The sequence below is a fragment of the Thalassophryne amazonica genome, chromosome 5 (genome assembly GCF_902500255.1).
Source record: "Thalassophryne amazonica chromosome 5, fThaAma1.1, whole genome shotgun sequence".
NCBI lineage: Eukaryota > Metazoa > Chordata > Actinopteri > Batrachoidiformes > Batrachoididae > Thalassophryne > Thalassophryne amazonica.
In genome coordinates, this window is record NC_047107.1 from 84,669,593 (window position 1) to 84,683,085 (window position 13,493).

The 13,493-nt window shown below is 41.5% G+C and overlaps 1 protein-coding gene across 1 annotated transcript in view; it reads left to right on the top strand.

Moving 5' to 3' along the window:
- The first annotated feature begins 1,048 nt into the window (after window positions 1-1,048).
- The window catches only part of LOC117510863 (integrin alpha-2-like), a 61,338-nt gene continuing 48,893 nt past the window's right edge, over window positions 1,049-13,493 (top strand). Inside the window, exons 1-2 of the mRNA XM_034170754.1 lie at window positions 1,049-1,210; window positions 5,103-5,226. Of these exons, the coding sequence (XP_034026645.1) occupies window positions 1,165-1,210; window positions 5,103-5,226 (170 nt within the window). The 5' untranslated portion in view covers window positions 1,049-1,164. The remainder of the gene's footprint in view (window positions 1,211-5,102; window positions 5,227-13,493) is intronic.

The following is a 13,493-nucleotide window of genomic DNA, read 5'->3' on the forward strand; positions in this document are numbered from 1 at the left end:
ATCAGTGGTGTAGTCTACGCGATACGCAGGTATACGCCGTATAACCACTAAGAAAGCCCCAGAATTTTTGTATACCCACTAAAAATTGCCCTGTGACGAAGGTTCTCTGGTGTGGACTGTGGGAGAACTTAGCGCGGCATGGCCGTGCAGCGAACGCTGCAGGTGCATATATTGTAGGGGGGACCGGGGACATCTTCCCTGGAAAATGTTTTAATTTAGAACCCTCTGAAACACTATTGCTTGCATTTTGAAGGCCAAATTTTTTTTTTAAGTCTTTGTTACAGCCTTACTTTAAAGCCAGAAGATATCAAGAGTCATTAGGCCAAAACACAGAAGAGTGTAGAAATGTGTTAGGAGATCACAACTGCTAATTTATACACAGCAGATTTCCAAAGAATATCCTTACAAATATTTATTTTTACTTCAAGATTAATTTCTGATTACTGTATATTTTGAAGTTGTAATTAAAATAGTTTAAGTTTAAAAAAAAGATTCCTTAGAAATATTTTATGTTCATCTGTAAACTAAAACCCTGTTGTTCTTTCAGATGAGATGATTTCTTGATTAACATTATAAGGAACCTTGGGTATTTATTTTTAAACAAATAAAATAGCATGAAAAGTAATGTGTACATGTTTAAGTCTTTAAAACCACGAGATATTTTCCCTCTTACTTTCTTGAATAAATGTGTCCTACCTTTTATGTAGATTATTGTCAGCTACATACGCACTTACTTGGCATTAAATGTCTGTTTGCTATAAATTGTAATAAATACAATGCCTGAAAGGAGTGTATGCACACCCGCAGGGGGTGCAATTTGCCCTATTGACGTATCCCATAATCTACACCACTATCTCATATAATGCTTTTAACAGAATCAAGTAGTATTTTCAAAGTGAATATTTCAGACCCCTTTAAAAAGGGGTTTTTGTGTGTGTGTGTGTGTGTGTGTGTGTGTGTGTGCTAATTTTCTTGACGCTCCCCTCCCCCCACTTGAAAAAAAAACGTGGTTACGCCCCTGCTTTGCTCAGTCAGACTTGTATCCTGCTCTACAACACTACGAAAAGATCCTTATTTAAAGTTTGTGTGTGCGTCACCGTATGAGTGTGCGCGGCGGAGCGACGACTTTGGCTTCATTTCATCAGCGGACACAAATGGAATACGATGGAGTACTTCGACAGGAATATCTTCTTTACTTTAATCGTCATTGGTAAGTTTTGAACTTGTTTTGGGGACTTTTTGGAGCGACGCACGTTATTCAGCACAACTCGAATGTCTGCGCCTTTCCCATCAGGAAGGTTTGTTGTTGCGCAGAGGATGACTTGCCACAGGTACAGACACTGAGCCTCTCCGGTAACTAGGATTCAAATCTGACATTTGCACGTCTTTGTGGAGAAAGTCCAAAGCTGTGCCACCTGATCACATGCTTAAGTTTTCAAGGAGCAGCCAGGGGTAAGCTTCTCATTATTCTCCCGTGCGCACATTTCCTGAAATCAAGGCAAATGTTTTAATATGTTCCGGGGTTTGTGGAGTCCCAGGACGAGGCAAAGTGCTGGTAAATCAGGCAGACAGGTCTCCTGAGTCCGGTGCACCACGTTCACATTCCTCTGAGTGCAGGGAGACAAGCTGAGAGCTGTGCGTGCACGGGCATGTGGATCAACGTATGCGCACACAGTGGATTCTGCGCCCTCCGGGCCCCAGAAACATGCCTTCATCATCCTGCTCCTCCTCCTCCTCCTGATGGTGGTGGACGACCTTCAGACATCAAACAAACAGTTGCTTGTAATCAGTTCAGTTTGGAGCAGGATTTCCATCCAGTAAACATATGGAGTCTCAGTTCAGTTAAGTCATATTACATGGATCTACTTTGTTTGAGTTTGGGGGCCTGCAAATATTTATTGGATGGAAATCTTGCCCAAAATTGATTTGGATTAATCCAATCCATTTAATTTTATTTATACAGCGACCAATCATAAGTCACCTCAAGGCACAGTACACAAGTAAGGTCTAAACTAGTGGTTCCCAGACTTTTTTCCTTTGGAGCACACATATCTAATGAAGCCTGGGCTTCCACCCCCAAAAAAGAAATAAATGCTACATCAGAGGTCTCAAACTGATTCTAGAAAGAGCCAAGAGAAGAGAGTGCAGGCTTTCTTTGCAACCACCCATTCCACTGGGGCCTCCTGAAACATGGCGTACACCAAAACCCAGAAACTGGTGTAAGCACAAACTAAAATTGGATGTATCAAAGTGTGCGTACCATTGATTTCTATTGAATCATTAGATGGAGGACCGGGGTGATCTGCTCATTGACTGGTTGTTGCCAGAGCGTCGCCATCTTGGTTAGCGTCTAACAACCAGGCTTAAATAGAAATTGATGGGCATGATCAATGTTTTCAAGAGAGTTTCACCATTAATCTGCATTTTCTGTGCTCTTACTGTGCTGTTACATTTATTCAAACTCACATTTGTACAGCCAGTGTTGGTCAAAACAAATACAGAAGAGGATCAGACTATTTATATAATAGACTTGAATTAATTTGTTAGTCCCAGTCCAGATGTTGTGAAGAGTTCACCTGGAGTTATGAATTTTTTTTTATTTTTTTTTTATACTACCCTGATACACTGAAGTCATTATCTTTATCAAGATAGAAAATAATACCATCAAATAATACCAAACCCACTATGTCTGCCACGACACGAGATACTAGTCTGATCCTGAATTAATTTCATTGTGAAGTTAAGCTAAAGATGGAAAATAATCGGGAGTGAAAGTAAGAGATTCGCAGGCTCGCATCATATTAAAGATATTAATATTAAAGACTGCTCTTAACCCTCCTTCTCGAAAATTTCTAATAAAATTAAATAAAATGAAACTGCCACTCTGGGCGGTTTTGTCGGTGCTGACGTTTTTCCCTTGTGTTAACTCAGTCCAGGAGGAGCCGATCTGTGTGTACGTGTATGCGTTTGGAATCCAGAGCGCAGATGGCCCCCTTTTCACACTCCAGTCTCCTCTAACTCAGCAGAACACAGATTCAACCTATCATCTTTTATTTCTTTAACTTGTTTTATGTCACAGTCAAACACAGCACTTGATTGTGCAGGGGTGAAAGCTGCTCTTCCGAGGCCGGTACCCCTGAGTACTGGCTGTAGAGGAATCACTTCTCGGTGTGAGGGACTCAGCACTTCCCCTTCTGAGCACTCACCTGCCTTCACTGTGCATGTGTCATTTCTGAGCGTCACCAGTGATTCACTGATTATCACCTCGTTTCTGCTTCAAACTGCACTCCAGTCATCATCTATCTCAGTGACAGATATCTGAAGCTTTTGTACAACAATCATTTCCACATAAATTCAGCATTATTTCATCATAAAAGATGAGAGACTGATCAGAGCGCGGCAGCAGCACATCTGAGTCTGACTCTCTGAGTCTGTCTGCCAATCAAAGTAAAGCCTACCAAAGTAAAGTCTCTTAAATCATTCTCAACTCGCTCTTAAACACTCCAACATGATGGAACAGATCACACTGCAACACCGGGTTCACACATGCCCAGACTAGTAGAGAGGAGTGCTCAGTCTAAGAGAGTGCTGAGCCCCTCACACCGGTACGAGGGTACCGCCGCACTGGCTTACGTTCAGCCCTTTAAAGTTATTCAATAATTTCTGGACTAAGTCGAAAGAAATTTGAAAGCAGTACATTGGAATATGGAGTATATCACAGAGAAATTAATCTCACTCGTGTATATTCTTATTAGTAGAGTATACTGTACAATGTCAAAGATGGTTAATGACTGCCATGTCACCCACCACATTCAGAGAAAAAACATTTCCATTCTATGAATTTGCTCTGACAGAATATCTTGGGTGATGTGAAGAAAAACCCAGCAGCTAATTAAGAAGGGATAAATTGAGACTTATGAAAGTGAGACTTCTAACTGAATTGCTAAACGAATTTTGCGATATTTCTCACGACAAAGCATTCAGGCAGTAAAACTGAAGTCACTACTTTACAGAATACAGATCAACACAAAAAAAAATCATTTTCTAACCTTTTTTTCAGCAATTTTAGTCATTTCCCCACATCAGGTTAAGCCATTCCATCCAATTTTTGCACTATTTTGGATCATAGGCATTCGTAATAGTACATGTGGGCAGCACGGTGACTTAGTGGTTAGCACTGTTGCCTCACAGCAAGAAAGTCATGGGTTCATTTCCTACCTGTGGCCTTTCTGTATAGTGTTTTCATGGGTTTCCTCTGGGTGCATCAGTTTCCTCCCACATTTAAAGACATTCAGGTTAGGTGGATTGGGAACTTTATAATTGTCTAGTCTTCCTTGCAAAAGAGGTCTCTATCTCAGTGAGACTAACCTGGTTAAATGAAATTAAATGAACGGTGCCCTGTAGAATAGCCCTGTTACTGCTGTTGCCCAAGTGCTTGCTCCGGAGGATTGGTGAGGTTAGACCTTTCCCTTGCAAAGTACCTTAGAGTGATTTATACTGTTATTTGGTGCTGTATAAATAAATTGAATCAAATTAAACATTAAAAAGCCTGTAAAAACTGCTTTTACACAACTTTACCTCAACAGGTACAGAAACAGGTCATTTCTTACACACCTGAAAATGTTTTTGTAGGATGCATCACCTCAGTACTATATGGTATGTTTTTGAGATAAAAACATTCATGTCTAATATCTTTTAAGACACAAAGGTACATGAAATGACTCTTGTAAAACAATACGCCTGTCAAGTTTGACCCCTGCTACTCATGACAGCAGCAATACTGATGACAGCTCATAAGTTGAGGGAGGTAGTGGTCTAGTGGTTAAGGTGTTGGGCTTGAGTCCAGAAGATCATGGGTTCAAATCCCCGCCTGACTGGAAAATCCTTGGCAAGGCCTTTAATCCCCATTGCTCCCGGTGTGTAGTGAGTACCTTGTATGGCAGCACCCTGTCATCGGGGTGAATGTGAGGCATAATTGTAAAGTGCTTTGAGCGTCTGATGCAGATGGAAAAGCGCTATATAAATGCAGTCCATAAGTTGGTGAACTATAGTATTCCTGCAAACTGTCGGTGTGAATTTCAAATTTCTTTCTCTTCCATCAGCTGACACAATCTGGCACTCGCAGTCATTCAATGTCGGCACTGCAGGTGCCAAGATCTTCAGCGGACCAGCATCGGAAGAGTTTGGCTACACAATCCAGCAAGCAGCAAACCACAAAGACAAATGGTATGAATTAAGCTTCGGCTGAGGCATTACCTTAGATGTTTTATTCACACTGATCTTCTGTTTAAGAAGTTAACTTATCATGAGAATGTTTACACTGTTTCCATAGATGTGTCTTGTTCAGGTAGGTTGGCTTACAATACGTGACCTCTAAATAATTTATTTTGTTTGGTTTTGTTGGACTTATGATCATGGCATCACCAGAGTCTCCATATGAAAGAGTAATTTCTTGTGATGCGAATGCGATGCAGACGTCATTCAGTCAGACACATTCAGACTTTGTGCTGACTTATCAGTTTTCATAAAGCTGTTTGTATCATGACACAAATTCCTCTCAGGAAGAGTGGGACAGGATCTGCAGTCAGCAGTGGGCAATGATGAGCTCCCCTTCCTGGAGAGAATTCAGCTTGAAGAATGTGTCTCAATTCTTTTGTACTCCAGCACAAAACACAACTCAAATTAGACTGTCTGCTGGAGGTCCTGCAGAAATGCTTTAGGGTAGTATCTCACTGGGCCGCGACAGCGTGTGACTGGCATCTGTGAGGGATTCTGCAAAATGTCGTATGACTTTCACGGGGCTTCACCATCCCATTGCATGAGTTGCAGGGCGTCGCTCCCATGTCACTTGATTTTTGAACAGTTAAAAAAATTAATGCGACAAAGTTCCTCACCAAATAGTCACAGGAGCATCAAGAACCCTTCTGAATGTAGTTTCCATGACTCAGAATGTGCATGACATGTGAGACAACTTGTGAGGGGGTGACAACTAGGGATGGGTATTGATAAGATTTTATCGATATCGATGCCATTATTGATTTCACTTATCAATCCAATTCTTTATCGATTCCCTTATCAATAACTCTTGTGAATTTTCTATGTACTAAAAGTAGGCTTTACAGGTTTTCTACATCAAGAACATTTTATTGAGGCTTAAAGTAAATAAATATGAAATTGGTCACTGGATCCTTGATCTCTGGACATAAATATAGATAAATAAAATCTGTAGTTTTTTTTCATTAGTATTTCCTTTCAGGTATAAATGAGACAAATCAAGATCAATATAATTCATAAAGAACGGAGGACGTCTCATTTTGGGAAAAAATATGGTTTTAGTCTGTTGTAGTTTGTTGTCTGTACTATAACATTTGGAAAGAGATGACATTTGATTTAAAATGGCGAGTCGCTTTGAAGTTATTAATTACAACCAAAATCTATCTTTCCAACTTTACTCGGCAGAGAGCCGCGTAGCGTTTGGAGCTGTGCAGTTACTCCCACAAAAACAGGCTATCATTATTATTAATTATTATTATTATTATTTCCTTTACCTCATGGACAAGTTCAGTTTACTCACTGGTAAAGGAGGTCCAGCTCACGCCAGAGAACCATTGCGTAAAACTCGGTGTGTAACTGAGGACGATTCTCGTTTCTTGCCCACAACAAAACAAGAGTCCCAGTTAGTGACTTTAATCAACACCAAGGTGACTCACGATTGACATCTTTAACTCTCTGGGGCCGACGCCGTCATATACGACGGCTAAGACCCAGCTTTACTAAATTATAAATAACTTTTTAATGATATGAGATAGAAACTTACTTTTTTTTTTGCTGAAAAGTTAACTCTGCGGACTTTCGAGCCAGCTATCGGGCATCTTTGTACTCCTCATAGAAGCTGTGTGATGATGTGCGCAATGTGAGTGTCCATTTGGAATTGGTTCACCGTCACGTGGTTTTCCAAAATCCAATCGTAGGACAGATTTACCTCACGTGATAAACCAAAGATTGTTTTCAGGAGTGACAAGTTACTAGTTGGCCCTTTTGAATAGCCCCCTGGGTGTTCCAATGAGTACATACTATTGGGCTCCAAATGCGCCCTGCGCCATTACACGCAGCGATCAGTGAAAGCAGACGGAGAGCCTCTGATGACAATCTCACATGCTCAAACAAAGAGTGTGTAACTATCAGGATTGAACCTTTTTGTTGTACAGTCTTTAACACAAGACCTCAAATTACGTTTATAAAGTGTCAAAACAGTTGTTTATTATAGGTTGCTGTGTGTTTTGAATAAATGTGTGGAAAATTATTTTCCGCTTTACTTTTTCCTTCCTTATTTTTGATTGTAAACCTTTATTACACTTATAAAACACAACAAAAGCATATATATTATGAAAGCACAGGTTGTCCTGAAAAAAGAGACATAAAACTTGATTGTGGGATGCAGGGACAGCTGTTAACAGCAATAATAATACATTTATGCCAGGCGAGTGAACTGTCCAAAAAATGCCCTCGGACCCCAAAGGGTTCAATGGCTTTGAGAGGGGTTAATAAAGAAATTATGGACCTGCTGCTTCTGAAAAGCAGTGAAGCAGAGAACCAGCAAAGCAGAAGGTTGCAGTGCTGCTTCATTGCTTCAGGCAGACCTGCTGCAGAAACAGAGGGTCTGCAGTCAACGTAGAGAAATGATCATTTTTCCGATACCCTCAAAAACAACAGCCACTCTGACGTAATGTGAACTGAAGGACCGATATGGGAATCGTTAAGCAAAAGAGATATTGATGTCGGTGGATCGAATCATTTCTCATCGAATCTTAACAGGAACCCGTTTTCGATACCCAGCCCTAGTGACGACAGGGGAGGAGGATGGTTTAGTGGTTAAGCGTTGGGCTTGAGACTAGAGGATCCTTGGTTCAAATCCCAGCCTCACCGGAAAATCACTAAGGGCCCTTTGGCAAGATCCTTAATCCCCAAGTTGCTCCCGGTGTGTAGTGAGTACCTTGTATGGCAGCATCCTGACATCGGGGTGAATGTGAGGCATTATTGTAAAGCACTGAGTGTCTGCTGTAGATAGAAAAGCGCTATATAAATGCAGTCCATTTATATTTATCAGGGAGACTGGTTGGTTTTAATACAGGGAAAAGGTACTGAATTGCTATGATTACGGTATAATTATGGAGCATATCCTTTATGATGTCACACGGTTATTACATTACAGTGTGAACCACAAAGTAACCATGTCCAAAACCAATGAACAAAAGGCTAAAAACTAAAGTGGAACTCAAGAATAGCCAGTAAGTCCCTTGTCAAACATGGTCCCTTGTTGGCACTCGGGGTCACCACAGCAGATCCAAGGTGGATCTGCATGCTGTTTTGGTCCAACTTTTATGCTGGATGCTCTTCCTGATGCAACTCTACATTGCATGGAGAAATGTGGCACGGGTGGGGTTTGAACTGGGAGCCTTCTGCACTGAAACCAAGCACACTAACCGCTTGTCCACCATCCCTGCTCGGAACTCAAGAATGGCGAAAGTGTGCAAACCTTCAAAACACCACAACAGACAAGACACGGACAGGGGACAGACCTCACTGACAACTAAGCTAAGGACATAAGACCCAGACAGGGGACAGACCCCAGCACTCTCCACGGATGACGCAGCCTTGACAGCTTACAAGGAGGAACATCTTCAGACCCAGAATATCGATAAAGTTGATGTTGAGACCAATTCCATTGCTAATAAAATGAATTTAAAAGGATAGGAAGCATAGTAACATACTATGCCAGTATGCTAGCCATACGAGAGGGAGAATAAGTTTGTCTTAAGTCTGGACTTTAAAGTCTCCACAGAATCTGACTGTTTTATTAATGCAGAGAGATCATTCCACAAAGCAGGTGTACGATAAGAGAAGGCTCTGTGGCCCGCAGACTTTTTATTCACCCTAGGGACACAAAGTAGTCCTGCATCCTGAGAATGCAGAGCCTGGGCTGGTATGTAGGGTTTAATTAGGTCAGCTAAGTAGGGAGGTGCTAGTCTGAATAATTTTATAGGCCAATCGCAGAACTATAAATTCCGACCTAACAGAGACAGGAAGCCAGTGAAGAGATGCCAAAATGTGTGCATTGTAATCAAACTTTCTGCTTCCTGTCAAGAGTCTGGCAGTAGCATTTTGAACCAGTTGGAGGCCCCTATGCCGGACTGTGGTTAACCATAAAATAGAGCATTGCAGTGTACAATCTAGAAGAAACAAATGCATGGACCAGGGTCTCTCCATCATCTATAGACAGGATGGGATGAATTTTCGCTCTATTTTGAAGGTGGAAGAAAGCAGTCCTTGTAATATCTATAATGTGTAGTTCAAAGGACAATATGGAATCAAAAACCACACCAAGGTTCCTCACTTTTTCAGTGTGATGTATGTGATGTATAGCACCCCTTGGGCACATATTGCGGCGTTTTGGGATTACCTTTCACTGCTATGCAGATGATACTCAGTTATACATGCCAATAAGTGCTGGTAATCTCGGGGGACCTACGACAGACTCCTGTGGAACCCCATATTTCATGTCACCAAGGTTAGAGGTAGTGTGACTGTACCAAACACAGTGAGAATGAGTGGGCAGGTATGACATCAACCATGCAAGGTCATTCCCAGTAATCCCAAAATGAGTAGAATTGAGTAGAATATTGTGATCCACGCTGTCAAATGCAGCATGAAGATCTAACAGCACCAGAACCGTAGTGGTGTCTGAATCCATTGCAAGCAGAACATCATTCACCACTTTAGTCAGTGTTGTGTCTGTGGAATGATATTTTCTAAAAGCAGACTGCAGTGGCTCAGAAAGATTATTCTCAGTAAGGTAGTCCACGAGCTGCCATGAAACCACTTTTTCCAGAATTTTAGAACAAAATGATAGATTTGAATGTAGGCCTATAATTTTTCAATACACTAGGGTCAAGATTAGCTTTGTTAAGTAATGGTTTAATTACTGAGGATTTGAAACATTTAGGAACAGATCTGGAGGTTAATGAGAGATTAATAATTTCTAACACAGTAGGCTCAGGAGTGGGCCACAGGTCCTTAAACTGTTTTTTGGTATAGGATCAGATAAGCAGGTTGTGCTTTTACCTTCTAAATGCTCAACCTGAGGTAGATTCCAGGCATCAAATGGGCAGACAGTGTATCAAACAGTGAGGTCCTCCAGTCAGCTGCCACACCCAGCATTTTCACCCTGCTACGTCAACGTCGCCTTTGATGGCTAGGACATATCTGCAGGAAGCAGGATGACAGGATTCCCAAGGACATGCTGTATGGTGAGCTTGCACCAGGCAAGAGAGCCCAGGGCCGCCCTCAACTTTGTTTAAAGGATGTTTGCAAAAGAGACATGAAGGCCCTCAACATGGACATCAATGGTTGAGAACTTTGCCCAAGGTCACTCGCGTTGGAAGACCTGAACCACAATCTACACATGGGGGGAAAGAAACTACAGCTTGTGGCAGAACAAAATCCACAAGCAGCCAACAAGCTGAAACCACAGGCATCACCATAAAGTGCAGCGACTGCAGCAGGGGCTGTCATTCCTGCATTAGTTTGCACAGCCACAGTGCCAACTGATTGTGACTGTTGAGACACAGATCCATGGCCACTCAAGAACGACAGATGCCATTGAATGATATAGTCAGTTTGATGAATCATCTTGTTGCTCTTGTTGTTTTTATTTTGTCAGTTGCCACATTCGCATAAGTGCCAATAACTGACCCATTTATTATTTAATGTTTTTCAGTTGTCTGATAAGAGAATTCAATTCAGTTTATTTGTGTAGCACCATATCACAACTACAGCTGTGTCAAAGTGCTACACATTAAGCATAAAGTCAAGATCTTACCCACCCCTTATGCACCATATTATGGAACCACCTTGGGTCTTGGATGGCATCCACCCAGTCAGACAACCTGTTCATCCCCACCTCTCAAAAGTAACATATATCTGTCACAGCCAAGTAACACGTCAGTGCCCACTTGACTTTTTGGATTATACCCAGAGAAATGTGCCACATTGCCAAAATTTTGTAGCTAATGTTTCCTCATGATGCAACTGGTACTCCTCATCTGGATGTGTATTGGCTCAGTTTTCCATGACTTTGGGATGTTTAATACAAAATCCCACCTGTATGTAACTGTAAAATGTCAACAATTTGCACAATATGACCCCTTTAATTGTTCAAATTTTATTCTTTCAAAGTAAAATCTTTTCTGTTTGCCCCTGTTTCACAACAGTATTTTGCTCCTCACGCAACAAACACATTGCTCAGACTTGCCCCACGTTACCATCTTAATAGTAGGAATTAAATGTTGTGGTGGTGTTTTGCTTTGTGTTGTCGGCAATCTGCTGTGTGTTAGTTATTAGAGGTTCCGCTGCATGCCTCTTTTTATAATTAATCGGTGAGGCCAAGGCATGGGGTCACAATTTACTGTGCTAGTTGTCCATAATGCAGTCATGTTAAATCGTTGAGTACCAAGCCGAAGTGACTACTTGGTAAAAGCCCTGCTGAATGGACGACGCAGGAGTTCAGTTCTGTGTGACCTGCTTCCTTTGTTACTGGCTTGTGATGCATATCAATCCTTACATGTTGCCATCCTTTATTCCACTTTGTTAAACATTAGCCAAATGTCTCAGCGCTGTCTGCACACTGAGTCACAGTCACACACAGTCAGTCTTTGTCCAGAGGAGTGTCCCCATTGTGTATTCTGGGGGTTGTACTTATTGTACTGATAAAGTTGTCTGTTACTATATATTGTAAAACATGACTCATCCTGTTTCCTGTTTCTGGACCTTGTTCACAGTGGAGTCTGCCGCCTTTGTCATATTACATATCATTGACAAAAAGTGGCACATGTTCATGTGTATTTTTGAAAATAAGCAACTGAAAGTATCAAGGTTGATGATAATTTAGTCTGTACAGCAGCTATGAAAAATAATAACATGGAAGGTCTCAAAATGATGAGTGTCGTAAAAGATGTAAAGTCAGTGTTTTCTGTGAACTTGTAGAATCCTGTTTGCTGTTTCTAAATAATTCCAAGAATGATAAGACTGACTTGTTGCCGCATGTTGAAACACACACACTCACACACACCAGCTGACTATTGTCTGTCAGAAAACACTCCACATCCTCATGGGAATGTACTTTTTTTTCTTTTTAAAAATTCTGCAGCCATTTTTGCCAGCAAACCATAGATAGGCCACATTTACCAATTTACAGCTGTCTGTACATTGTACAGTGGGGTAAAAAAGTATTTAGTCAGTCCCTGATTGTGCAAGTTCTCCTACTTTGAAAGATGAGAGAGGTCTGTAATTTTCAACATAGGTACATGTCAACTGTGAGAAACAAAATGAGAAAAAAAAACCCAGGAAATCACATTGTAGTATTTTTAAAGAATTTATTTGTAAATTATGGTGGAAAATAAGTATTTGGTCAATAACAAAAGTTCAACTCAGTACTCTGTAACATAATCTTTGTTGGCAATGACAGAGGTCAAACGTTTTCTGTAAGTCTTCACCAGGTTTCCACACACTGTAGCTGGTATTTTGGCCCATTCCTCCATGCAGATCTCCTCTAGAGCAGTGATGTTTTGTGGCTGTCGCTGGACGACATGGACTTTCAACTCCCTCAACAAATTTTCTATGGGGTTGACATCTTGAGACTGGCTTGGCCACTCCAGGACCTTGAAATGCTTTTTACGGAGCCACTCCTTCATTGCCCGAGCGGTGTGTTTGGGATCATTGTCATGCTGGAAGACCCAGCCATGTTCCATCTTCAATGCTGTCACTGATGGAAGGAGGTTTTGGCTTAAAATTTCACGATACACCGCCACATTCATTCTTCCCTTGACACTGATCAGTCGTCCTGTCCCCTTTGCAGAAAAACAGCCCCAAAGCATGATATTTCCACCCCCATGCTTCACAGTAGATATGGTGTTTTTGGAATGCAACTCAGCATTCTTCTTCCTCCAGACACAATGAGTTGAGTTTTTACCAAAATGTTCTATTTTGGTTTCATCTGACAACATGATATTCTCCCAGTCCTCTTATGTATCATCCATATGCTCTCTGGCAAACTTCAGACAGGCCTGGACACGTACTGGCTTTAGCAGGGGGACACGCATGGCACTGCAGGATTTGAGTCCCTCTCTGCGTTAGTGTATAGCCTTTGTTACTTTGGTCCCAGCTCTCTGCAGGTCATTCATCAGGTCCCTCCATGTAGTTCTGGGTTTTTCGTTCACCGTTCTCATGATCACTTTGACCCCATGGGATGCCATCTTGCATGGGGCCCCAGATTGAGGGAGATTATCAATGGTCTTTTATGTCTTCCATTATCTTACAATTACTCCCACAGTTGATTTATTCACACCAACCTGCTTGTCTATTGTAGATTCACTCTTACCAGCCTGGTGCAGGTCTACAATTTTCTTCCTGTTGTCCTTCAACAGCTCTTTAGTCTT